This window comes from Urocitellus parryii, chromosome 7, assembly GCF_045843805.1.
Source record: "Urocitellus parryii isolate mUroPar1 chromosome 7, mUroPar1.hap1, whole genome shotgun sequence".
In the NCBI taxonomy this organism is placed as follows: domain Eukaryota; kingdom Metazoa; phylum Chordata; class Mammalia; order Rodentia; family Sciuridae; genus Urocitellus; species Urocitellus parryii.
The window spans coordinates 183,528,549-183,555,224 of record NC_135537.1 but is presented as its reverse complement, the minus strand read 5'-3'; the positions used below and the strand labels follow the sequence as shown (position 1 = coordinate 183,555,224).

Below are 26,676 nucleotides of genomic sequence, written 5' to 3'. Positions count from 1 at the left end.
GCCGGAGGACCGCCGAGCGCGTCGCTCCCGCCTCTCCGCGCCGCTCCGCTCCCGGCCCAGGCGCTCGCCCCGGGCTGGCGACTCCTCGTCCGTCCGGACTCCGCGGCAGCCTGGCCCGATGGCTCCTCAGCGGAGGAGCGCGCCCAGGGCGGCCGCGGACAGCGGCGCCGCCGAGCGCCGGCGCCCGAGCAGGTACCCGGACGGCGAAAGCCGCAGGCCGCGGGCGGAGGGGCGGGGCCTGACGGGCGAGGGCGGGGCCAGCCGCACGGGGGCGGGGCCTGACGGGCGAGGGGCGGGCCCTGCTAGGGCGAGGTCGGCGCCTCACCGAGCGCGGTGGGCGGGAGCGAGGCGGCACCCCTCTGGGCGTGTCCCGGCGTGGCCTGCGACGTCCTGCAGCTGCGGTCCCGCGTGCCCGGCCCAGAGCACGCTGGCCGCTCGAGGCTCCTAGCACCCAGGAACAGGTTCGCTCTCACTGAGCGAGGTCCCTGAGCCCCACTGACCGCTGATTTGCAGGCCAGGCCTCCCGGCGGCGGTACTGGCTTCCTCACCCCGATGCCCCAGCCGTTCCCATTTCAGCAAAAATGGCTTGTGGGTTGCCAGAACCTTAACCTTGTTCCTGTGTCCCTGGCTCGGGATGGATCCCGTAGGGAGAGGCACCAAGGCCTGAGAGTGTGTCCTCGTCATCTCAAAACTGCTCCCCAGGTCTGGGGATGTAGCTCAGTTGGTAGAATGCTTGCCTCGCATGCACAAGGCCTTGGGTTCAATCCCCAGCACCACAAAACAAACAAACAAACAACGACAACAACAACAAAAACCTGCTCTCCATGCCGAGAGCATGTGAGGCAGAAGCAGGAGTATCTCAAGTGCCAGGCCAACCTGGGCAACTTAGCAAGATCCTGTCGCAAAATGAAAATTACAAAGGACTAGGATTGTAGCTCAGTGTAGAGCACCCTGGGTTCGCACCCTGGGTTCGTCCCCCTGTGCGGCAAACTGGGAGCACTGCACATGTTGGCCCCCAAGAAGATGCCATGGGGGGGGGGCAGCCAGAAAGTAGTGGGGAGCAGCATTGAGAGAGAGCATGGATTACAGACCCCCTAGAGAGGTGGAGAAAGGGAGGAGCACCCTATCAGCTGAGCTGCTGATGACCTGCTGTGTCCTCTCTTAGAAGTTTGGTCTGTACATCTGCACTGTAAACCATAAAGTCCACCTTCCCATGGAGTTCAGGGTTGTCCTAACGAGTGGTGTGGGCTTAGGACTTAAACTTAGAGTTGAGAGCTGGTTAGTAATGAGGGTGAGAGGGCTTTTACATGCATGAGACGATTTTGTTTGCTTTTGTTTTTGCTCTTCTGGGAACTGATTCCTTTCTCTTGACAAGTTGCACATTGAAACCACCAGTTAGAAAACGTCAGGAAGATTACTAAGGCTTAGATTAGGTTGCAGTAACTTAAACCTCATCGTTTGTTCTTAAAAAGATTTTTATTCCTTTTTGCCTCAGATACTCTTGGATTTTGCTAGTAAGATCTCAAATGCCTCATGCTGGCTGGCAACTGTAATTTTATTAAGCATGAATAACATACAGATTATGTAGGCATATCCTCCATCCCCCCCAAATTAAATCTCCTCGAAAGAATATTTCAAGTACAAATATACATCTGTTTTTGTCCTTCTGAGATAATATTGAAATTATTCAATTAATAAATTTTAAAATTCCAGTTAACTTGCCAACTGTCTAAAACAGTAACAACTTCTGTTCATAATGAAGGGTGAGTGTAGAATGCTGTATTGACCCAGGTAGAAAAGCACCTTGAAATGCAATCCATTGCTCAGAACTTCACCCTAAGGATTCCCTGCCCAGTTAAAAGGTACCCTGAGACTTCAGGGTGCATGTGGGTGGCTAGGCATACATGTCTCAGGTTACCAGTTACCCCGAAAGCGGACAGGCATTTCACAAGCCTGAGTGGGAAACAGACTCATTCACTGTTGACTGTTTTCCCAGAAGAAATAACACATCTCTGTATATTAAAAAACAAAAGTTGGGCTTGGTGGCATGACACCTGTAATCTCAACGCTTGGGAGGCTGAGAACAGAGGATCACAAGTTCGAGGCCAGCTTCAGCAACTTAGCGAGGCCCTAATGCAACTTAGTGAGACCCTGTCTAAATAAAATATAAAAATGGAGGATGTGGCTCAGTGGTTCAGCACTCTTGGATTCTATCCCTGGTACCCCCCCCCCCAAAAAAAAAATGTCCTAACTGACTCTAAAGGAGTCATTCAAGTTTGGGAATGGGAGGAAGCTGTGTCCTGAAACTCCTCCCTGTCAGTGTGGTGTGGGCCTGGCCCTTTTTCCTGGGTCAGGAGGCCTATGTCTGGCAGGGTAACTGGGCTCTGGAAAAGCTCACCACTAGCCCTGGAAATGCCCTCCTCCCCTGGCCATGTCTTCTAGGTCCCTGGGTAACCTCCTCTTATGCAGCCCATCCAGAGTGGTGGTCTCCCTGGCCCCACCCTGGCCCATACTCTTCGTGTAAACATCCTCGTGTGTTGTGAAACGTCTCAGACTGAAGCGGCCTTTCTAGGGAGCATGCTTGCTCTCTTTTTCCCTGCCTGAAGCCTGTGAGTGGGTCTCTATTACAGGTTTCTTAAAACCTGTGACTCAGGAGACAGTGAGGGTGTTGTGACCCAAAGTGGAAAGGGCTGAGGTGTGCAGCTGCACCCCGTTTGTGGTGTGCCTGGAGGGACCCCGGCCTGTGCTTGCCCTGCCTGCACTCACGGCCCCTTGACTTAACCCCAGCAGTGCCGAGCCACCCTCCACACCCTGCAGGAGAGGGCCTTCCTGTGCTTGGAGTCTCTCGCTGCATTGCCCTGGGTTCCTGTGGCACCTGCCTGCAAACCACCCCATGCCGGGCCTCTACATGGGCTGCAGGCTGTTGCTCTGGACCCTGGCTCCAGGCCCCCACTGCTCCTGCCTGTTCTGCTCAGGGCCATGTGGACGGTGGGGTCTGGGCTCTGTGACAGACCAATGAAAGGAGTGAGGACGTCCCCCTGCATGACTTCGGGGGAGTGTGCCCAAGGCTTCCAAAGCCCTGTCCCTCTAGGATGGTCTCTGTGAGGCTGTGCCGCCCAGGGCCGGGGGAGCTTGTGCCAGGAGCCGGAGAGCAGCCCTTCTGTGTTGTTTGCTTGTCTCCCTCCTATGCTGTGCAGGGTCCCTGGGGTGCACCTTGAGTCACCTCACCCCAAGCAGGAGACCCCAGGGTGGTGGCGCGTTCAGACCTAGCCTCCTTGCCTCTCCCTTCCTTCCTAGTTGTCTGTCTTGCACCTGGGGAGACTTGGTCCCTGCTGCTGAGTCTGCGGCCTAAGCAGCCAGCTGCCTGCTGTTGGATGGCCTGGCTGTGGCCCTGCCAGGCACAGAGTTCCAGGGGCAGAGACATATGGGCCTGGCTGGGGTCAGCTGTCTAGCCTGGTCTAATCAGCAGAGGCCAGGTATCCAGAGGCAGTTCTCGTGGATGGGGGAATCTTCATGAGCCCCGAAGACACCCCTGGAGGAGCCTGTGGCCCTGTCTAAAACGACCATGTGTACCCACCACTCACTTTGCTGTTCCACCTTGGAACTCTTCTCGCTGGAATCCACGAGTCATTCACGAGACACTGTGAGGAGCTGCAAGAGGGAACGTGGAAGGCTCCTCCCCTTCAGGAACAGGTGTACCTGGAGCAGCAAGTGCTGTCCCTCCTGCCCACTGTCTGTCCAGGCCTGGGCCCATGAAGGCTGTCACACACGCACACGACCTGGGCACTCAACCTGGGCACTGCTTGAACCCTGTGGTCAGCCCTGGGCTGGGGGAGGCTTCTTGTTGGCAGACCTTGGTGCTGTGCCCTGTGCCCTGTGCTCCTGGCCACCTGTGGAGCCTGGAGACTCGAATTCCAGGGTGCTCCCTCACACTGCGCTCTGTGGGTGGGCCAGGGGTGCCACTGGGGGTCACTCCGTCTTCTGTCCCATCACCAAACAGGGTCAGTCCTGCCTGGTCAGATGGTCAGGGGCCATACCCAGCCCCAGCTGCTTCTTTAGGGGTGGGGCGTGGTGGGCTTCCTCCCATTCCCATCTTCGGCTTCCCTGACCCTGGGCAAGTGCCCAGAGCAGCTCAGGGTTGATGGGCCATCTTTTTATTTTTTATTTTTAGAGCTTTATAGTTTCACATAGTAATTGTGTTCATCCCCACCAAGTCATACATGCGTGGACTTTGGTTTAGTTCATGATTCCCCTTTTCCTTCCCATTCTTCCTCCCTCCCCTGTTCTCCTCCTCTGCCCTACTAGACTTCCTTTCTCTCGTGTGTGTGTGTGTGTGTGTGTGTGTGTGTGTGTGTGTGTGTGCGCACGCGCATAGGGTTAGGGTTAAGTTATATATATCAGGTATCAGAGTTTAAACCCAGGGTCACTTAACCACTAAGCCACATCCACAGCCCTTTTTATTTATTTATTTTTGAGACAGGGTCTCACCAAGTTGCTTAGGGCCTCTCTAAGTTGCTGAGGCTGGCTTTGAACTTGAGATCCTCCTGCCTCAGCCTCCTGAGCTACTGGGATTACATGCATGTGCCACTGTGCCCAGCTAATTTATATTTGATCTGTGCTTTCCACCTGTGCATAAAGGTAGATTTCCTGTGATGTATTTACATATGCACATGACAGTATTTTTAAAAAAAAATTTTAGTCGTCAGTGGACTTTTATTTATATGTGGTGCTAAGAACCGAACCCAGTGAGTCACACATGCTAGGCAAGCTCTCTACCAGTGAGCCCCAGCCCCAGCCTATGACATGAGTTTTTAAGAACTCGTTCTGCATTGCCTCCCCTACCCCATCTCTCCTCTCTACCTCTTGATTTCCTTCTTCAGTACTGATCTTTCTTTTATATTTATGATGGTCTATCCCTCCCTCTCCCTTTCCTTTTATTTTACTCTTGCTTCTGCACACAAGGGAAAACATTGACCTTTTCTAATGACAAATAGAATGCTATTGTGTATACATACCACAGTTTTGTGATCCGTTCATCTATTGATGGGCCTCTGGCTTGATACCATAATTCAGCTATTGTGAATTGTGCTGCTCTAAACATTGGGGTGGGTCTGTCGCTATAGTATGCCAGTTTTAGATCTTTTGGAAAGATACCCAGGAGTGGGATACTGGATCATGTGGTGGCTCTGTCCCTAGTGGTTTGAGGAGTGTCCCAGCCACCCCAGAGTGGTTGTACTAGTTGGCAGTCCCACTGTCAGGACACGAGTGTTCCTTCTCCCCACAACCTCACCAGCATTTATTGTTGTTCAGCATTTATTATTTTATTCTTGGTTGTTGCCATTCTGACTGGAGTGAGATGGAATCTCAGTTTGGTTTGGGTTTGCATTTCCCTGATTACAAGAGCTGTTGAACGTTTTTCCGTCTGTTTGTTGGGACGGGCCCTTCTTGACCAGAGGCCAGCCTGGACACAGCCGTGTGACATGTTCTCTGCCCCTGTCTGCACTCCCAGCATATGCAACTGTGGTCCGGTGACAGTGATGGTGTTTTCTGTTCCCAGGAACAAAAAGGATCGGGCACCGCAGGAGACACCAAGGGAGATGTGGCTCAGGACCGTGGGCCTGGGGGCTGGCCTCGTGCTGGCTGCCTTCCTGCTCTGGAGCAGCCTGGGGACCGAGGATGGTGTCACCGAGGTCCTGGCCCATCGTGGCGAGGTCCTGGCAGGCAGGTTCATCGAGGTGCCCTGCTCTGAAGACTATGATGGCCACCGGATGTTTGAAGGTAGGGTGTCCCCAGCCCCGTGGCAGTTCTGAGGGCCACAGGCCTCTGTGCATTGTTTCATGGCCATTGCTGGACAATAGTGGCTCAAGCTACCAGCTGCCAGGCAGCAGACGACTGTCCCTCCTGGTCGGCTGGAACTGCCTGGCCTGGGAGCAGGGGCAGTGTCCCTGGTCTGGTGGTTCCAGTGGTGCCTGTGGTGAAGTCACAGACATGGCAAGGTGGGGAAGAGAAAGTCGAGCCAGAAGATACACAGAAGCTGCGGTAACCAGAAGGCCCCTGGCAGAGGGCCTTCCCAGCACACCGGCCAGCCCCACCCAGCACCCCAGGGGCAGCCAGCACAGGTGGGAGGCTGGAGAGGGACGGGGCCCAGAGGAACCCCGGCATCTCCAGGCCTGCCGCTGTGGGCCAGTCAGCACCCTGGAGAGCACACGCTGGCCCACAGGGCTGGCCCACACCAGGGCCTCCACTTCTCTGACTGCTGCACGTTCCTGAGCACTCTGCCACCCAGATGCGTTCTCAGTTTTTAAAACCTAGCACTCGCGACTAGCTTTTTAGGACAGAATCAGGTACTTTTTATTCCAGTATTTTTGCAGTACTGGAGCTTGAACTCAGGGACACTTTGAACTCAGACACACTCCCCCACGGAGCCACATCCCAGCCCTTTTCATTTTCTATTTGGAGACAAAGTCTCACTGAGTTGCTGAGGCTGGCCTCCAACCTGTGATCCTCTGTCGCCATCTGCCCTAGCTGGGGACCTAATGCTGGGTTCACAAAATCTGACTCTTCCAATAACTCAAGGAAGTGGCAAAGAAAGCACACCAACACACAGAAATGCCCTTTTCAATAATCCAGAGACGGCTCTGCGACCTTGAGGCTCTGTGGAAAGAGTGAGCTGCCGGAATTCTTTATTCCTGTATAGGGGACACACAAGGGGAGGTTCCATGGAACATTCTATCCCCCAAAGGGCAAAGAGGTAGGATTATAAAGGAACAGGTGAGGGTAGCTCGTCCCCTGTGGGTGACACCTACACCTGGAGCCACACCTTGCTGTCCACGCTGGGGTAACACCCGAGTTATCAACCAGGCTCTATTAATTATTGCCAGACTGAAGCCATGATTGGTCCATGCCCTGGGGCATCAGGGCTTAACGGTGGCTGCATCCATGGCAGCTCCCGACAATCCCCTCGCCGCAGCCTCCTGAGTCACTGGGGTTACAGGCAGTGCCACTGTGCCTGGAAAACTCGTGTTTTTTTTTTTTTTTAATTCCGTGCCTTGGACTTGAACCAAGAAAAGATTGCCAAGTTCTCCTACAAAGGGGTCCATTGAAATGCACATGAACCCCAGCTCCTGCCACCCGGTGGGTGAGAGGAGGCAGGTGTGGCCGTGGAAGAAGGCCAGTGAAGTGACCACTGAGGTCAGTAGAGTGAGGGCCCCCGTCACTGTTGCTCTGAATCTTAGCACTCTTCCCTCTGACATCCCAGTTTCAACAATGATTTTTTTTGTGTGCTGGGATGGAACCCAGGTCACAGCCAGGCAAGTGCCCCAGCACTGTGTGTGTATATGGCACCCCCCTCCCAGCACTCGGGGTTGAACCAGGGGTGCTCTACCACTGAGCCACACGCCCACCCTGGTTATCTGTATTTTCTGACTGGGTCTTGCTAAGTTGCTAAGGCTGGCCTTGAACTCGTGATCCTCACACCTCAGCCTCCCAAGTACCTGGAACCACTGCACCTGGCCATACTTTTAAATTTTAAAAGTTCATGGGGCCAGAAATGGCACACATCTCTAATCTCTGCTGTTCAGGAAGCTGAGACAGGAAGATTGCAAGTTTGAGGCCAGCTTCAGCAATTTAGTGAAACCCTCGGCAACTTAACAAGATCCTGTCTCAAAATAAAAAATGAGAAGGGTTGGGGATGTGGGTCTGTGTGTGGCAAAGTGCCCTGGGTCCAGACCCCCTACAGGTTCACATAAGAATCTGCTCTTCCTACATGAGGGGCAGAGGAAGGTCCCGCGGGTCCCAGCCTGGTGCTGGTGCTGGGTGTAGGCCTTTACTTATTTATGTGGTTCCTGGATGGTGGCTCCATTTCCAGGTTCTAGGTTCACTTTCTGAGTAGGAAGAAGGAAAAAGGGATAAAAAGCAAATTGTAGCCAGCCTGATGTATCCTTAGGTTGCTCACCTTGTCCAAGGCGTGGCCCTGCCTTTTGCTGCCAGAACACAGGACTGATCACCTGTGGGGCTCACATCTGATGCACTTCTGCATCCTGGCCCCATCTACCACTGGCCCGTCCCTGTTCACCCCAACCCCGTCCCCATCTGCCTTCCTGGTCGCCGTCTACCTGGGCCCTACCTACCTCCCTGGCCCCATCCACCACCTGGCCTCTGTTCACCCTGGCTCCCCTGAGTTCTCAATCGCCTCCCACTCAGCTCTGCAGGTCACCAGGACAGGGAGAGGCAGAGGGACTTGGTGGGAATTGTCAGGGCCCTGGGGAAGGGCATGGCTGGAATTAGGAGTTCTGCCGGGTGTCTTGGAGGGCCTCCTGAGGGAGCCTGAGTGCTGAGACGTGTGGTCAGCGTAGCTCAGGAACGCAGGTGGTGTGAGTCTGGGGACACAGATGGCCTCCTGGGGCTGGTCAACCTGTCCATCACAGGGCCACTGGAAGCCCAGGATGTGCATGGACGGAGCTGAGGCTGTGGGCAGGGTGTGCTTCACTGAGCCGCGTGTTGCTCCTCAGAAGTTCCCCTGTAAGCGGTACGTTGGCCACACTGGCCACCCTGGGTCTCTAGAGGGGCTTTAGCAGCCATCTCCTCACCCTGCCTGTCTCCCTCTAGGCTGTACCCCCAGGAAGTGTGGCCGGGGTGTCACCGACATCGTCATCACCCGGGAGGAAGCACAGCGGATTCGCAGGTACCCCATGCTGCAGTGCTCTGTCCAGGCACCCGGTCAGGGTTGAGCCACGGGTGGGAGGTGGCCCACTTCAGACAGGTCAGCACGGTCATCATTCCCCAGGGCTCTCAAGGGGAGTCGACAAGTTACTTGCTTCCTACAAGCAAAGGCCACGGCCCTGCTGTCCTTTCTGACAGAACATTCCAGAGGCCTAGCCGACCCTTCAGGGCAGCTTGCCCATAGCTGTCCAGGGAGCCCAAGGCCATCCGCCTGGAGACTGCTCCCCCTGCTCTGGGGAAGGTCCCCAGATCCTGTTCCCGGGTCTGCTCTCATCTGGCCAGGCGTCATCTCCACAGAGCCCGTCCCTCTCAAGACCGCCTGTCCCTCTGGGGATCGCCCGTCCCTCTGGAGATCGCCCGTCCCTCTGGGGATCGCCTGTCCCTCTCGGGATCGCCCGTCCCTCTCGAGACCGCCTGTCCCTCTGGGGATCGCCGTCCCTCTGGGGATCACCCGTCCCTCTCGGGATCTCCTGTCCCTCTCGGGATCGCCCGTCCCTCTCGAGACCGCCTGTCCCTCTGGGGATCGCTGTCCCTCTGGGGATCACCCGTCCCTCTCGGGATCTCCCGTCCCTCTCGGGATCGCCGTCCCTCTGGGGATCGCCGTCCCTCTGGGGATCGCCTGCTTGGAGGCAGTGGTGCTTTTAAAGAAGACCTGGGAAGAAAGCTTCGAGGTCCAGTCAGTGTCAGACTCAGTGTGAGGAGTGGCCCTTGGCCCCGGAGGCCTCTCCTCTGTCCCCACACAGTGTCCTGCTGCGAGTCCCCGAGGGAGTGCACCTCTTCTGCATTCTCCTGCTCTGTGGGGTCAGAGTCCCCAGTGACCTCGAGATGTCTGTCAGAGCTGCTGCTTCTTGATGGGTCTTCTCTGGTCCAGGTGCCGACAGGAGGTCTTGGCCTCTTCCCCTCCTGAGCTGTGATCACCCAAGCCCAACCTGCCGGGAGCAGATCAGTTGGGTCCACCCAGGCTCCTGAGGCCCTCTGACCTCCTTCATGCTAAGCCCTGGGTCCTGAGTGCAGGAGGTGGTAGTGTCTGTAATGTCAGGCAACCAAAAGGAGGCAGGTTTTAAAAGGCCGCTGATCCAGGCTTTATTGAGATCCCCCCACCCTGGGCGGAGCTCTCTCAGACCCACGGAGCAGATAGGAAGAGGCCTGAGGAGAAACCGGGAGGGGGCTTGACCGGACTGGCAGGAAGGGAAGGACTTGGGACAGGAAAAGAGGTTTTTAGAGTCCCTGGTCCCAGTGAAGCTGGTCGGGGGAACTGGCTGAGATCCAGGATGGGCCAGGACACCCTGCTGATTGACAGGCGGTCCCGTGGTGCCCGATTGATGTCTCTTTCTCTGCTTGGTGCTTTGTTCCTAAGTCACTTTCATCGGCCTGACAGTGTCCTCACTTGCTCTGAAGGCTGAGGGCTCTGGTCTGCATGGGTTTCATACGTCACAGCGGAGCCTGGGGACATGGTCCAGATCACACTGATTCGTGTTCCTGGATACCTCAGACAGGATTCCAGTCACTCAATTCTGGTTTAAACCACTTTCCCCACAGTATAGCCGAGAAGGGCTTCTCCCTGGGAGGATCCGACGGAGGGGTGAGTTGGCTGCAGCCCCTGCCCACTTCTCTCTTTACCTTTAACTCTGCTCTCCCTGGGGTGGGGGAAGGCCCCCCTCTGTGACCCCCCAGTAGGTGGGCTGGCTGGGTCCTCCACAGTGTCCCTGGCACTGACGTGGTACTGCTCCTGATGGGTGCTTGGAGGCACCACGTGTCGGGGGACAGTGTCCTGGGCCTCGCTGCTGCCTTTTCAAGGTGTGCCACAGCTGGCTCAGGACACCCTGGCCTTGTAGATCCTGGGGTGGGATGGGGAGGTCGAAAGGCAGGGAGCGGACGGGAAGAGTCAGGAGTGTGCGAGGCTGGTGTCGGGCAGCGCAGACAGGACAGCTGTGGAGCTGCCCAGAGAGGCCGAGCCCATGAGCAGAGGGTGCTCAGGGGACTCTGCCGCCTTGAGCCTGAGGCTCTGTAGACCCACGGGGCCTGTCACCTGCTGCGCAGAGGTGTGTCACCTGGAGCCTGAGTGTGTGACCAGGTTTGGAAAGAGGCCCTTTGCAGATGTAATGAATGACCTGGAGATGAGGTCATCCTGAATTATCAGGGTGGGCCCTAAACCCAAGGACAGTGTTCTCCCCAGAGGGAGGCAGAGGGAGGCTGGGAAGGAGGAGAAAGGCCTGAAGCTGGACTGAGCTAAGGGCTGCATGGCCCAGAGCTGGAAGGACGAGGAAGGTTCCACAGCTGCAGCCCCGAGGCCACGTCCCGTGGACAGGCAGCTCCTGGCCCTCGGCACTGTGCTTGGTGCTCGGAGCGTGGCCCTGTCCTGGGGTCAGGCCTCCTGTGTGTTGGGTGACAGTTGAGTTATGGTCACGGCACACCTGAGGCATCTGGGAAGATTAATTGTCAGACTTTTCTAGAACTTCAGAGTACTTCTGTGATGGCATGGCCATCTGTAGCTCTCTTCTTGCATCTTAGTTTAGTCCAGTTGGGGATTTACTAAATTCCGTATATGGGTGGACTCTTTACTCTTTCCTGGCCTCCCGTGGGCTTCATCTTGCACCCAGTTGGTCAGGTGGCTGTGTGGAGGTTCAGCGAGCATTTATTCAGCCCCCATTGCATTTACACCCTGGGACAGTCATTGTAGTCCTGAGAAGAGGGATGCACACAGGCGAGGTAAGAATGGTCAGCACTGGTGGCCACTCCAGCATGGGAAGGACTCGGAAGTAGGCAGCGGGGGCATGTCCAGCAAGTCCGTGAGGTGCTCATCCAGGAGCAGTGAGCACCTAAGCCAGTGTGTGCCGAGCTCCAGTGTGCCAGCCCGGCCAGAGTCCCTGGCCACTGAGGGGAGGATGGCACGTCCATGCAGTGGACGCCACAGCAGCAAGAGGGAGCAGGCTGTTGGCATGGCAACAGCAGGGCAGGCCACTGGTACCAGGATGAGAAAGAGCACAGACCAGGAGCCCAGCCTATGCCTCCCCTCAGACTGATTGCAGGTGCCCGCCAGGGCTGCAGGGCACTTTGGGGTGAAGGACATGTCTGCTGTCTGCCTGAGTGTCCCATGGAGTGTGCAGTCAGATCTTATCTGTGCACTGATGTTTCACACGTACCCAGTTGAATGCACGCCCAGTTTTCCCTGCAGAGCGGAAGGAGGGAGGGAAGGAGAGGAGGAGCCGGGGCAGGAGCCGGTGGCTTTGGGACCACACAGGCGTGCACAGAGGTTTCTGGGAAACGTGTCCATGGCTGACCCCAGAATGTCAGGCAGCAGGGAGTGATGCGTTGGTCAGGGAGGCACTGTCATGAGGCAGGGTTAGGAAGTTGGCCCGTGGGGGTGGCCCGGGGAGTGGGTTTGTCTGGCAGCTTTGGAAGTGGCCATGGCCCCCCACCCCATGGCTTCTCTTCTAGGCGTCCATCCTGGACCTGCACTCAGGAGCCCTGTCTGTGGGGAAGCACTTCGTGAACTTGTACAGGTGAGAAGCAGGGAGGGTGGTGAGTGCCTGGGCGTGGTCCTGGTGTGTCCACCCAGGATGCTGAGGGGCAGAGCTGCTTTGGTGCCCTGGGAGTGGGGTCTGTCTGGTCCTGGTCCAGGAGCCTCAGAGCAGTCTGAGTCGGTCCTGTTAGGGGTGTGTGCAGACATCAGAGCCATTTGGACGCTGGGGCCTGAGTGAGGTCCCTGTGCGTGGTCCACCCCAGAAGGGCCAGAGCCCCTAGGAGACTCACGGGCCTCGCCCAGGGTCCCCCATCTGCCGACAGCCGGCTTCCCTGCTCTGTTCCTGTCCCCTTCAGTTCCTTTGTCAGTTATCACTTCAGGAGTGGGAGTCGCTGCAGGACAACCAGGCTCTTCCAGGACTGAATTCAAAGGACACAGGAAAAGTCTAGGAGATGTCACATCTGCTCTTCTTTTCACAGGTATTTTGGAGATAAAATACAGAACATCTTCTCTGAAGAGGACTTCCAGTTGTATAGGTAAGGAGGAGGCCAGAGACTCGGGCCAAGGGGGGAGGGCTGGGTGAGCGAGGGAGCACTCTGCCCAGGAGTGGGCTGCGTGGGGGAGCAGCAGACCCAGGCCCTGCGGCCCAGTCCTGCGGGAGGCCTCCTCCCCGGACGCCCCTGAGTGTCACCCTGGGGCAGCTCCTCCACCTGCAGCTTCTAAACCTGGGCCTTTGGGTGGAGACCCACGTTGGGCTGCAGGACATGCTGCAGGAGGGTCCCACAGCCCACTCCACAGCTAGCCCAACAGTGTGGGGGGCACAATGGGCACAGCGTGGCTCCCTGGAGTGGATCTGGGTATGGCCCCTGCGCCTGCATGGCTTTGTGAGGCCCCTTCTGTGCCCTTATGGCTCCAGCCCCTGACCATGGGGCACCTGCACCTTCAGCCGATGCCTGGAGACAGCCGACCCTCCACCTCCACCTCTCCAGGGACATGGTTGCTCAGGGAAACCCAGGCTAAGGTCCAGGGTGCAAGAGGAGGGCCTGGTTGCCTGCACAGCTAGTAGACGCCAGTCTAGCAGACCCTACCATCCCAGAGCCTGGGCAGCAGGGGCGTGGCTCCTGTGTGAGGGCCTGTGCATGGCCCACCCAGGGCCCAGGCCGTGACAGTCCTCAGGTGACCAGCAGGTTCGTGGCTCCTGTGTGAGGGCCTGTGTGTGGTCCACCCAGGGCCCAGGCTGTGACAGTCCTCAGGTGACCAGCAGGTGTATGGCTCCTGTGTGAGGGCCTGTGTGTGGTCCATTAGGGCCCAGGCTGTGACAGTCCTCAGGTGACCAGCAGGTGTGTGGCTCCTGTGTGAGGGCCTGTGTGTGGTCCACCCAGGGTCCAGGCCGTGACTGTCCTCAGGTGACCAGCAGGTGCGTGGCTCCTGTGTGAGGGCCTGTGTGTGGTCCACTTAGGGCCCAGGCTGTGACAGTCCTCAGGTGACCAGCAGGTGTGTGGCTCCTGTGTGAGGGCCTGTGTGTGGTCCACCCAGGGCCCAGGCCATGAATGTCCTCAGGTGACCAGCAGGTGCGTGGCTCCTATGTGAGGGCCTGTGCATGGTCCACCCAGGGCCCAGGCCCTGAAAGTCCTCAGGTGACCAGCAGGTGTGTGGCTCCTGTGTGAGGGCCTGTGTGTGGTCCACTTAGGGCCCAGGCTGTGACAGTCCTCAGGTGACCAGCAGGTGTGTGGCTCCTGTGTGAGGGCCTGTGTGTGGTCCATTAGGGCCCAGGCTGTGACAGTCCTCAGGTGACCAGCAGGTGTGTGGCTCCTGTGTGAGGGCCTGTGTGTGGTCCATTAGGGCCCAGGCTGTGACAGTCCTCAGGTGACCAGCAGGTGTGTGGCTCCTGTGTGAGGGCCTGTGTGTGGTCCACCCAGGGTCCAGGCCGTGACTGTCCTCAGGTGACCAGCAGGTGCGTGGCTCCTGTGTGAGGGCCTGTGTGTGGTCCACTTAGGGCCCAGGCTGTGACAGTCCTCAGGTGACCAGCAGGTGTGTGGCTCCTGTGTGAGGGCCTGTGTGTGGTCCACCCAGGGCCCAGGCCATGAATGTCCTCAGGTGACCAGCAGGTGCGTGGCTCCTATGTGAGGGCCTGTGCATGGTCCACCCAGGGCCCAGGCCCTGAAAGTCCTCAGGTGACCAGCAGGTGTGTGGCTCCTGTGTGAGGGCCTGTGTGTGGTCCACTTAGGGCCCAGGCTGTGACAGTCCTCAGGTGACCAGCAGGTGTGTGGCTCCTGTGTGAGGGCCTGTGTGTGGTCCACCCAGGGTCCAGGCCATGAATGTCCTCAGGTGACCAGCAGGTGTGTGGCTCCTGAGTGAGGGCCCTGTGTGGTCCACCCAGGGCCCAGCCTGTGACTTCTGAGATGGCCAGCTGGGCCACTGGCCCTCACTTGTTTATTTTGCGCAGTGTGCTTTTTGCTGGTGTGCGTAAGCCTGGTCACACAGGAAGTGTACAGTAGCACTTGGATGTATTGAGTTCAAATCACATGAAACAACATGAGTATGCGGAGGGAGGGGAGCAGGCCGAGTGTCCTGTCCTGCTGCACCTTGGCTGTGCCTCTCTCAGGCCTGCAGAGAACCGGGAGGGAGAGCTGTAAAGGCAGCTGCTGCTGGGGGCTCTCGGGGTCCCACGCAGAACCTGGCACAGCTGCGGTGAGGAGAAAGCTGTTTGTGGGACAGCAGCTGCAGGACGGTCCCCGAGAGCACCCTGGGCTGCTGTGCCAGGTGCTGGCAAGGTTCCTGCCAGGACACGCCCTCCTCAGAGCGTCTGCAATGCTCCAGTTTACCTGGCTGCCGGGCAGGGACGGGGAGGCACGGTCCCCAGGTTAGTCCAGTGTTTTCTCACTGCTGTTCCTCTGGTGGACATCGGGGGGGTTTGTGATCCCCTGAGAAGAACCAGGAGGACTGAGGGCGGGAGCACGGGTCCTCCTTGTGTGGCCAGCAGCCACCATGATGGACACTGGGAAGAGGGCTCTGATTCGGAAGGGGTGGGTGACACTGCCTGTGCCTGCAGAGGCCACGGGAGGCGTGGAGGGAGAGGGCCAGGGCTTGCAGACAGAAGCAGGACCTGCCGTCTGGGGCAGAGCAGCATCTGTCCTGGGGAGCGGCCGGCTGGCCAGTGCTGCGTGGAGACACGTGGGTTTGAAGATAGGATTGGAGAATATCACAGACGTTTAGGTCTTTCATTGAGTGCAGAATTTGGTCCAATGCTGTTTGCAAAGCTTTGGTACCTGAGGATGAACAAGAATCAGGAAAGTTAAGCCAGCCAAACCCGACATTCCTGTAGTCCTTCTTGTGCCGTGGTTGGTGACAGATGTTGGTACACACTTGCTCACCCAGTGCAGGCTGGAAGCCTTCCTGATGTGACAGGCAGTCCACACAGCCTCTTTGAATGTCACCCCGCCTCGGGGAAGAACACTCATTTTCCAAGATGACGAGTCAATGGGGGCATGATGCGGCCCCCTGGTGGGAGCCTGTGTCCAGGAGCACTATTGGCCTGTGGCACCCACGTTGAAGGAGCCATGGGGTCTGGAAATGTGCGAGGACTTGTGTGCAGCTGCTCTTAGGCTAAATGCCTGGAGCAGGTTCAGGACGCAGTGCAGGTGCTTTTGTGTGTGCGTGAGGACTGCGCATGTGGGCAGCACATGTGGGCATGTAGGTTGGCATGCAGATGTGCGCACCCGCCTATGCACTGCAGCTGTGTGTGCACAGAACAGGTGTGTGTCGTGTATCTCTGCATGTACTGTGACAAAGGTGTGCATGTGTGTGTGTGCATGTGCTATACACAGGTTTATACGAAGTGCACAGGTGTGAGCTCAGGTAGGCCTATGCATGTGTGTGCCTAGGTGTGCAGGCAGGGGTGTGTGTGGTGTGTATGTAGACAGGTGTGTATGCACGTTGCCATCTTGGAAAACAAGTGTTCATCCCTGTGGCGGGAGTGACATTCACGAAGGCTGTGTATATGTAGACAGGGTGTGTGCGTGTGATGTGTATATGGACAGGGGTGTGTGTGTGTGCCTAGGTATGTATGCATGGGTGTATGTGTGTGCCTAGTATGCATACAGGTGTGTGTGTGTGTGCCTGCCTAGGTGTGCAGGGAGTGGTGTGTGTGCCTGTCTAGGTGTGCAGGGAGTGGTGTGTGTGTGTGTCTAGGTGTGCAGAGAGGGGTGTGTGTGTGCCTAGGTATGCAGGCAGGGGTGTGTGTGTGTGCCTAGGTGTGCAGGCAGGGGTGTGTGTATGCCTAGGTGTGCAGGTAGGGGTGTGTGTGTATGTAGGTGTGCAGGCAGGGGTGTGTGTGTGTAGGTGTGCAGGCAGGGTGTGTGTGTATATAGGTGTGCAGGCAGGGTGTGGGTATGTGTGCCTAGGTGTGCAAGTGTAGGTGTGCAGGTAGGGTGTGTGTGTATATAGGTGTGCAGGCAGGGGTGTGTGTGCCTAGGTGTGCAGGCAGGGTGTGTGTGTAGGTGTGTAGGCAGGGGTGTGTGTGTGTGTAGGTGTGCAGGCAGAGTGTGTGTGCCTAGGTGTGCGGGCAGGGATGTGTGTGCCTAGGTGTGCAGGCAGGGTGTGTGTGCCTAGGTGTGCAGACAGGGGTGTGTGTGTAGGTGTGCAGGCAGGGTGTGTGTGCCTAGGTGTGCGGGCAGGGTGTGTGTGCCTAGATGTGCGGGCAGGGTGTGTGTGCCTAGATGTGCAGGCAGGGTGTATGTGTGTGTGCCTAGGTGTGCGGGCAGGGTGTGTGTGCCTAGGTGTGCGGGCAGGGATGTGTGTGCCTAGGTGTACGGGCAGGGTGTGTGTGCCTAGATGTGCAGGCAGGGTGTGTGTAGGTGTGCAGGCAGGGTGTGTGTGCCTAGGTATGCAGGCAGGATGTGTGTGTAGGTGTGCAGGCAGGGTGTGTGTGCCTAGGTGTGCAGGCAGGGTGTGTGTGCCTAGGTGTGTAGGCAGGGTGTGGGTATGTGTGCCTAGGTATGCAGGCAGGGGTGTGTGTGTGTAGGTGTGCAGGCAGGGTGTGTGTGCCTAGGTGTGCGGGCAGGGTGTATGTGTGTGTGCCTATGTGTGCAGGCAGGGTGTGTGTGCCTAGGTGTGCAGGCAGGGTGTGTGTGTAGGTGTGCAGGCAGGGTGTGTGTGCCTAGGTGTGCAGGCAGGGTGTATGTGTGTGTGCCTAGGTGTGCAGGCAGGGTTTGTGTGCCTAGGTGTGCAGGCAGGGTGTGTGTGCCTAGGTGTGCAGGCAGGAGTGTGTGTGTGTGTAGGTGTGTAGGCAGGGTGTATGTGTGTGTGCCTAGGGGTGCGGGCAGGGTGAGGTATGTAGGTGGAGGTGGAAGCTGGTGTGTCTGCACACTGGAGTCACAGGGGAGCCTGTCCCACCCACTCCCGCTCTGCTCTCCGGCTTGGGCTCCTGGGGTCTGCACTGCCTGGAGCCTCGATGCTGGTCAGATGCACCTCGGGGCCTGGGGTCCCCCTAGATGCTGCTGTGGCGTCTGCAGCTGCAGGGTGGGCTTGCAGCAGGGCTCCTCCTGCCTCCGGGACCCCACCTCCTCCAGGCCTGGCCTGCTCTGGGACCGCAGGTGGGGGAACGGGCCTGTGGGCTCCAGAAGTGTCGTGGTATCTCCTCACCTCTGGGGCCACAGAAAACTCCTGGGGACTGACCGAGCTGTTCCTGAAGGCCACCTTGTGTCCTCGCAGGGACGTGCGGCAGAAGGTGCAGCTCACCATCGCCAAGGCTTTTGGCATCAGCGTGTCCTCGCTGTACCTGACGAAGCCCACCTTCTTTTCCCGCATGAACAGCTCGGAGGCCCGGACAGCTCACGATGAGTACTGGCATGCACACGTGGACAAGGTGGGCCCTGGGCTGCCAGCCTGGCCTGCTTTCTTCTGCGCGGCTGCTGGGCTCGGCCGCAGGCATCTGCTCTGCAGCGTTTATGTCCTGACACTCTGGGCCTTTTCTCCGGGGCGTCAGGGCACACCCTAAGTGGAGGGACAGTTTCCCAGGTGTCAGTGACAGAGATGAGAGTGACGTGCTGTCCCCCACATTTACCTCCTGGCCACCTCCCATGCTCCCTTTGCTCACGAATTCACACCCTGCCCACCTCCCCGGCTTGGTCTCTCCTTGGCCTCTCAGTTGTGGAGTGCTTGCATCACATGCACAAGGCCCTGGGTTCCATCCCAGCACCACACACACACACACACACACATACAAAGTGGGGGTTACTGAGGGTGTGGCTCAGTGGTTGAGAGTCCCTGGGTTCAATCCCCAGTACCAAAAAAAAAAGAAAAAGAAAAATGTCTGGGCCTGCCCCCACCTGAGGGAAGCAACGTGCCCTCCTGCTTGGTCGCACCTCCCGCGGGAGCCTGCCCACCAGCTCCTCGATAGGCCTCAGCTTGTGTTTTGCTGGAACACGCTGCTCAGGTGCCTGGTGCCTGGGAGGCCCCAGCTCGGCACCACCCTGTGCACTCTGCAGGTTCCCACGCTGGAGAGAGAAACTGGCCTGGGGCCAGGACCTGCGGACACCAGGGCGCTCCCTCCTGAGCCTCCTTCCCACCTCCTCCGCAGGTGACCTACGGCTCCTTCGACTACACCTCGCTGCTCTATCTCTCCGACTACCTGGAGGACTTTGGCGGAGGGCGCTTCGTGTTCATGGAGGAAGGGGCCAACAAGACAGTGGAGCCAAGAGCAGGTAGGACACACAGGCTGGCCAGCAGGCCAGGGCCTGGACGTCAGCCTTGCCTAGTCAGTGACCACCTCACACCTGTGCATGTGTGTGGGCCGTGAGTGGGCAACTACACTCGGGCAGTGCTGCATTCACAGAGCGCCTGCTGTATTTTAGGCTTGATGCTGGGGTGTCCAGGCCCACCTGCCGCTGTGAGACCAGGAAGCCAGTGTCAGTGGCTTGAGGTCACTGCAGGTCAGTGGCAGAGCCGGGCACCTGGTGGCATCACTGTGGCACACAGGGTCCCGGGCCCCCCGGGGTGTGAACCTGCTCAGTGCCCTTCTCAGATATGACCTGGGTCAGGTGAAGGCTGCGCAGGGCTCTGTGTCCATCTCCAACACCAAGAGAGTGAGTGGACACGTCCGCCAGGCTTCCCACCTGACGTGGGGCACCAGTGGCCCCTCAGCGGTCACCCGCCTGGCCCCACCCACCTCCTCCCTCAGAACCCGGGGTGAGGGGTGGCTGGAATGCCCCAGGCTGCCGCCCACGCTCAGTGGGTGGCCCTTGGAAGGTGAGCGGCACAGTGCCTGGCCCTGGTGCTCCCATGGAGGGGGCTCTGGGCACTGAGGGACGTGCAGAGAGGAGAGGCAGCCTGCAGGGAAGGACAGCAGGCCCAGGCCGTTTGGGCTCTGGGAGCGGGACCCGGGGGCCTCCTTCAACCTTGAGGCTCCTGGTGCCTGTGCAGAGAGGTGGACCGCGGCACGCAGGGCAGGGTTCCCTGAGAAGGACAAGGAGCGCCAGGCGGACACCTTGCCCACAGGGGCCTCTCGTGGGAGGCAGTAGGTGTCCTGCAGTGGGCCTGCACCTGGCCTGCAGAAGGTCCTGAGTCCATGGCCCGCAGCCACATGGTCCACAGTGCCCCTGCCTGCTGGGCTGCACCAGGTGGGCACGCCGGAGGTGTGTCGGGCCCGGCTGGCCTTGGTGCTCTGTCCTGGGGGTGCCTGTGACCCCTGCTGGCAGCTCCAGTCCTCAAGCCAGCCCTGTGCTGAGCCTGGAAAGGTCATCTGGGTCTGTCCACCTGGGTCTGTTGGGTGTTGGACGCCAGCACGGTGGGAGGCAGGCAGGTCCAGGGATGCGCCTGTATCGGGGCGACCATGGGGGGAAGCCACGGGAGGTGCTGGGGTTCATTCTGGGGGTGCTGGAGATCTCATGAGGAGGCCACACCGCAGGGACAGAGTAGGGGGTTTCCCCTTGTGTGGGGGGTTTGGACACACACTGCTTTTCCTGCAGCCTAGGGGTCACGGCGGAAGCTTCCAGACTTGCGATCCTCCTTTCTCAGCCTCCTGAGCTGCTGGGGTTGTAGATGGCCTTTTGCTCCTGGCCCTGTGGCACTTCTGCCATGACCCCACAGTGGGCTTGGGCTGGGGCCTGCTCTTGGACACAGTGCTGTGGCCGCAGTCCCCCTAACAGGCCTCCCCCTCTAGCTGGGAGGTTCAGCTGGCTCCGTCCTGGCCTCACCCAGTCTTTTGTCACCAGTTTGGCCAGATGTCTGTCCAGCTGCACAGCAGTAGTGCAGCCGGCCTCTTCTCCAGAAGCTCAGTCAGCACTTCTGTGGGAAAACCGTGGACTGCAGCTCTTCAGCAGGTCTTGCTTTTAGACATTTAAGCATGAACCCGGTAGGTACAGTGGTCACACCTGACATCTCAACAACTCAGGACCCGGAGGCAGGAGGACTGCAAGTTCCAGGCCAGCCTGGGCAGCTTAGTGAGGCCCTGTCTCCAAATAAAAAATGAGAAAGGGCTGGGGATGCGGCTCAGTTTTTCAAGTGTCCCTGGGTCCATCCCAGTACCAGAAGGGTGAGTAGATAGACAGAGACTGAATTCAGGGTACTTTATTACTGAGCTACATCTCCAGCCCTTGTTTTTTAAATTTTTGGGGGTTCTTTAGGGATTGAACTCCTGTACACTTAACCACTGAGCCACATTCCCCAGCCGCTTTTTATATTTTACCTACAGACAGAGTCTCGCTGAGTTGCCTAGGGCCTCACTAGGTGGCTGAGGCTGACTTTGAACTTGTGCTCCTCCTGCCTCCGCCTCCCGAGATACTGGGATTAGAGACGTGTGCCACCCCCGCTGGGCTTATATAATTGCATTTTATGAAACCTGGGTGAGGTCACACAGGTCAGCATGTCAGCAGTTCTCTCCATGAGTGGCAAACAGTGTTTTTGTAGAGAAACCTTACAGAGCCAAGAGCAGAGCCCCGGACATGGGTCTCCAGGCCACTCACTGCAGGGGCTCGGAACTCAGCGAGGCCGTTAGAACAGTCAGTCTCCTCGGGTGCAGGGGTCTGGATCAACAGCCCGCGGGAGCCGGGCCTGCCCTGCACAGGGTTTCTCCAGCTCTGCATTGTAAGCAGTCTGACTGCATCGGCCACCAGGGTGCGGGGCACATCCAGGGGACCTTCCTCCCTCTTCAGACTTGGCCAAGTCGCACGCAGGAGAGGAAGAGAGGGGAGGCAGTGGCCTCTGGGGGAAGCCTGGAGCCAGGCCCGTGGCGGACCACATCTGGGAACCTCTGAGGGCTTCCCGACACCAGAGCGCAGGCTTCCTGTGAAGATGTGCCGCAGGCCGTCTCAGCACACAGGCAGACGTGCACAGGATTCTCTGGGAGGACGCCCAGCTGGGCCGTGTCTGGGCTGCCATTGGGTTTCCACCTAAAGGGGCCGTAGGTGGCGGTGAGCAGCTTCTCTGGCTTGTCCTCTGTACTTGGTCTCTATTCTCCACATGTGATGAGAAACCAGGTCTTGGATTGCCAGATGGAGGCTGCGGGGGGGCCTGGAGGTGGGCTGGCTGCGGGGGGCCTGGAGGTGGGCTGGCTGTGGGGGCCCTGGAGGTGGGCTGGCTGTAGGGGCCCTGGAGGTGAGCTGGCTGTAGGGGCCCTGGAGGTGGGCTGGCTGTAGGGGCCCTGGAGGTGGGCTGGCTGTAGGGGCCCTGGAGGTGGGCTGGCTGCGGGGGGCCTGGAGGTGGGCTGGCTGCGGGGGGCCTGGAGGTGGGCTGGCTGTAGGGGCCCTGAAGGTGGACTGGCTGCGGGGGCCCTGAAGGTGGACTGGCTGCGGGGGGCCTGGAGGTGGGCTGGCTGCGGGGGCCCTGAAGGTGGACTGGCTGCGGGGGGCCTGGAGGTGGGCTGGCTGCGGGGGCCCTGGAGGTGAGCTGGCTGCGGGGGGCCTGGAGGTGGGCAGGCTGCGGGGGGCCTGGAGGTGGGCAGGCTGCGGGGGGCCTGGAGGTGAGCTGGCTTCGGGGGGCCTGGAGGTGGGCTGGCTGCGGGGGGCCTGGAGGTGAGCTGGCTGCGGGGGGCCTGGAGGTGGGCTGGCTTCGGGGGGCCTGGAGGTGGGCTGGCTGCGGGGGCCTGGAGGTGGGCTGGCTGCGGGGGCCTGGAGGTGGGCTGGCTTCGGGGGGCCTGGAGGTGGGCTGGCTGCGGGGGCCTGGAGGTGGGCTGGCTGTGGGGGCCCTGGAGGTGGGCTGGCTGCGGGGGCCCTGGAGGTGAGCTGGCTGCGGGGGGCCTGGAGGTGGGCTGGCTTCGGGGGGCCTGGAGGTGGGCTGGCTGCGGGGGCCTGGAGGTGGGCTGGCTGTAGGGGCCCTGGAGGTGGGCTGGCTGTGGGGGCCCTGGAGGTGGGCTGGCTGCGGGGGGCCTGGAGGTGGGCAGGCTGTAGGGGCCCTGGAGGTGGACTGGCTGTAGGGGCCTGGAGGTGGGCTGGCTGTAGGGGCCCTGGAGGTGGGCTGGCTGTAGGGGCCCTGGAGGTGGGCTGGCTGTAGGGGCCCTGGAGGTGGGCTGGCTGCGGGGGGCCTGGAGGTGGACTGGCTGCGGGGGGCCTGGAGGTGAGCTGGCTGCGGGGACCTGGAGGTGGGCTGGCTGTAGGGGCCCTGGAGGTGGGCTGGCTGTAGGGGCCCTGGAGGTGGGCTGGCTGCGGGGTCCTGGAGGTGGGCAGGCTGTGGGGGCCCTGGAGGTGGGCTGGCTGTAGGGGCCCTGGAGGTGGGCTGGCTGCGGGGGGGCCTGGAGGTGGGCAGGCTGCGGGGGGCCTGGAGGTGGGCTGGCTGTAGGGGCCCTGGAGGTGAGCTGGCTGCGGGGGGGCCTGGAGGTGGGCAGGCTGCGGGGGGCCTGTAGGTGGGCTGGCTGCGGGGGGCCTGGAGGTGGGCTGGCTGTAGGGGCCCTGGAGGTGGGCTGGCTGCGGGGGGCCTGGAGGTGGGCTGGCTGCGGGGGGCCTGGAGGTGAGCTGGCTGCGGGGGGCCTGGAGGTGAGCTGGCTGCGGGGGGCCTGGAGGTGGGCTGGCTGTAGGGGCCCTGGAGGTGGGCTTGCTATAGGGGCCCTGGAGGTGGGCTGGCTGTAGGGGCCTGGAGGTGGGCTGGCTGTAGGGGCCCTGGAGGTGGGCTGGCTGTAGGGGCCTGGAGGTGAGCTGGCTGTAGGGGCCTGGAGGTGAGCTGGCTGCGGGGGGGGCCTGGAGGTGGGTAGGCTGCGGGGGGCCTGGAGGTGAGCTGGCTGCGGGGGGCCTGGAGGTGGGCTGGCTGTAGGGGCCCTGGAGGTGGGCTTGCTGTAGGGGCCCTGGAGGTGGGCTGGCTGTAGGGGCCTGGAGGTGAGCTGGCTGTAGGGGCCTGGAGGTGAGCTGGCTGTAGGGGCCCTGGAGGTGAGCTGGCTGTAGGGGCCCTGGAGGTGGGCTGGCTGTAGGGGCCTGGAGGTGGGCTGGCTGTAGGGGCCCTGGAGGTGAGCTGGCTGTAGGGGCCCTGGAGGTGGGCTGGCTGTAGGGGGCCTGGAGGTGGGCTGGCTGTAGGGGCCTGGAGGTGAGCTGGCTGTAGGGGCCCTGGAGGTGAGCTGGCTGCGGGGGGGCCTGGAGGTGGGCTGGCTGCGGGGGGCCTGGAGGTGGGCTGGCTGCGGGGGGCCTGGAGGTGAGCTGGCTGCGGGGGGCCTGGAGGTGAGCTGGCTGCGGGGGGCCTGGAGGTGGGCTGGCTGTAGGGGCCCTGGAGGTGGGCTGGCTGTAGGGGCCCTGGAGGTGGGCTGGCTGTAGGGGCCTGGAGGTGAGCTGGCTGTAGGGGCCCTGGAGGTGAGCTGGCTGGGGGGGGGCCTGGAGGTGGGCAGGCTGTGGGGGCCTGGAGGTGGGCTGGCTTCTGGGGCGCCTGGAGGTGAGCTGGCTTCTGGGGCGCCTGGGGCGCAGCCTTTTCCGCAGTCTGCCTGGCCACAGAGGCCCCTGTAGCCCCTGCCCTGTATGGAGCTGGAGGTGTCTCCACCTTGTCCCGTGTCCAGCCAGGTTTACTGGTCATGCTGCTGTGTTGTGTGAAAACCCTGCTGGCCAGGCTGGTGGCCTCTGGTCACCTCTCCCCTCTTTTCTCCCAGGGCGAGTCTCCTTCTTCACCTCGGGGTCTGAGAACCTGCACCGGGTGGAGAAGGTCCACTGGGGCACCCGGTATGCCATCACCATCGCCTTCACCTGCAACCCCGACCACAGCATCGAAGACCCAGCATTTACGTAGCCGGTGGGGCCCTGGGATCGTGCCTGGGGCCTGTCCACACCCTCCTCTGGGGAAGCAGCCACGGGCGGGCACTCCGGGGCCGCCTGAGTGTGCGCCCTGCCCCTCTGGGTCCAGCCCATTCCCTCTGCACAGAGTGCCTTATGGATCATCCTTGATTTTGATTTGTGCTGTTTTGATTTTTCACCTGTCTGTAAATGAAGGAGCGGGTTTCGCCTCACAGGCTCTGTGTGTCTGCTGTGGTGTGTGTCCTCGGCGAGCCTGAGGCCTCCTTCCTCAGGAGAGGTCGGGGGCCTGGGAGGAAGTCCTGTCTGTGGACAGGCGGACTTGTTCACCTGGCCTGGTCCAGTTTAAACAGCAGTTGGCCCGTTGAAGACCCGCTGAAGTGTGGGCAGGTTTGATGGGAACACCTCAGGGTCGCAGTTTCCCCAGAGGCAGAAGCAGAAATGGCAACTCGCAGGAGGTTCTGGTGAGCAGCGGCTTCCCGAGTGGGTGTCTGATGATCCAGATGGCCCTGAGCTTGTGCCTGTCAGCACCGGGCCAGTGTGTCCCCACCAAGGAGGCTCTCCCAGGGCCTCCTGCCTGGGCAGGCTGCCTGTCCCACCCCTTTCCTGTCCAAGTGCTGCCCCGGCCTTTCCTGAGAGAGCATCAGTGGTCAGAGGAACCAGAAAACAGCTCAGCTGTGGAGGCAGCCTGTGCCTGAGAAGCACACCCATCAGTGTATCCAGGGTCAGGTGTGGTCCCATGTTGTCCCAGGTGGCTAGTGCCCAGGGCAAGGGTTGACCTCTTACTGAGTACCCCTGGGAGCCAGACTCTCCCAATCACCCCTACCTAGTATGCTGAGCAGTGTGGCTGTGTGCCCCGATGTGGGAGACCAACCTCCCACGGGACTGAGTCACACTCCCCAGCTGGGTGCTGAGAAGCTCAGTCACAGAAATGTGGCAGAGCTTTCCCCATCCTTCTTGGGTCTGAGGGTCGGTGTCTAGTGCATGGGTGTGTCTTGCTAGAGCCCCATGGGTGGAGCTACGCTCACCTGTTCCTTTGTAATCTAACCCCTTGCCCTGTTTAGGGTAGAATCTTCCATGGAAGTGCCTTGTGTGTGTGTCCCCTTCTCTTACTGTGCCCTGGGGTGTGGCCTACCCAGGTGTCAGTCAACCTGCTGACAGTGGACATCATGAAGATAGACTCAGCCCCCCTGAAACCTGACCCCTGGCCTCATTTGAATAGCTTCTCCTACCCGTGCTCGCTCGCTCTCTTCCTGCGGACCCTTAAGGTCAGAGGAGCCGTCACAGCGACCCCAATGAAAAAGGTCTGTGTGTCTCTTGTGGGGTTACTTTGTGCAGCCCAGCCAGCCCAGTTTACCTGGAGTGACCCCTGAGCCTTTTAGTCGCGAGAACAGAAACCCAGCACCCTGATGCTGGAGGAGGCTGCTGCCCTTGGCCCTCAGGCCCTCAAGAGACCAGGTGCAGGGCTGTCTGGGGCTTGTAAAGCCAGGGGAGCATTTCTAGCCCCCGGGAATGAAGGGACCTGAAGCCAGGAGTCTGGGAGCTGAGGTCAGCTCTGCCCGTGGTCTGGCAGGTCCTCCTGCACCACATGCCTGGCTTGGGCAGTGGGCCTCTCTGCTGCACACAGGACAGCTGGAGTGTGCTTGTTCTGGCAGGTTCCACCGTGCACAGGGAGGAGCTCTGGTGCAGGCAGGGGCCAGAGCTGCAAGCCCTGGGCAGTGGGCAGAAGCCTTGGGCCCCTGCAGTCCCTCCCAGGCCTACCCTGGAGGACCCTGGGGCAAGGGCCATGTTGTTCAGGGGGAGTTGGTGGATCTGGGAGGGCGGAGGGTCCAGCTCTGCTGCTGGGTGTGCTGGCTTCTCGGGGATGGCAGCTGTCTGAGCCTGTCCAGTTAGGCTACGGTTCCCAGGCCCGGCTGAAAAAGCCGTGTCCTTCCCCACACTTGGCTTCCCAAAGTTGTGCTTGGGACATGCCAGGTCCCTACTGCGGAACCCCACGGTCGCGCCGTCTGGTCCCAGCCCTGGGGTCCTGCATGGGGCTGGGCACTTCTGTCCTTGAAGCTGCTGCCTCGTACTGCTGGAGAGCTCAGCGGTGGCTCAGGCTGGCCAGACACTGGAGTGGAGACAGGCCATGGGGCTGGACAAGGCCTCAGAGGCTTCTCAAGGGACACTTGACCCACAGCAGACCCCTGAATCTCTATCCTCATAGCTGGGGCCAAAGCCAGGCCTGGGCATCAGCCGCAGGCAGAGCTCTGGGGCTGTGGGAGGAGCCTGCAGGGTGTCCTCGTGGCCAGGGGA

At 60.0% G+C, this 26,676-nt stretch overlaps 1 protein-coding gene across 1 annotated transcript; it reads left to right on the top strand.

Moving 5' to 3' along the window:
- Positions 1-16: 16 nt before the first annotated feature.
- On the top strand, positions 17-24,596 carry Ogfod3 (2-oxoglutarate and iron dependent oxygenase domain containing 3). The gene is made up of 9 exons (XM_026381338.2): positions 17-192; positions 5,558-5,778; positions 8,608-8,683; positions 10,261-10,303; positions 12,160-12,224; positions 12,664-12,720; positions 17,897-18,050; positions 18,765-18,888; positions 24,243-24,596. The coding sequence occupies exons 1-9, from the start codon at positions 119-121 to the stop codon at positions 24,377-24,379; spliced, it is 951 nt and encodes a 316-aa protein (XP_026237123.1). The 5' UTR covers positions 17-118; the 3' UTR covers positions 24,380-24,596.
- The last annotated feature ends 2,080 nt before the right edge of the window (positions 24,597-26,676 follow it).

What these genes read in the sequence shown, in the direction of transcription:
- Ogfod3 (XM_026381338.2), top strand. Translation starts at nt 119, where the DNA reads ATGGCTCCTCAGCGGAGGAGCGCGCCCAGGGCGGCCGCGGACAGCGGC. An exon ending in GAGGACTTCCAGTTGTATAG is followed by an intron (nt 12,721 to 17,896) that starts GTAAGGAGGAGG and finishes GTGTCCTCGCAG; the next exon opens with GGACGTGCGGCAGAAGGTGC. An exon ending in GACAGTGGAGCCAAGAGCAG is followed by an intron (nt 18,889 to 24,242) that starts GTAGGACACACA and finishes CTTTTCTCCCAG; the next exon opens with GGCGAGTCTCCTTCTTCACC.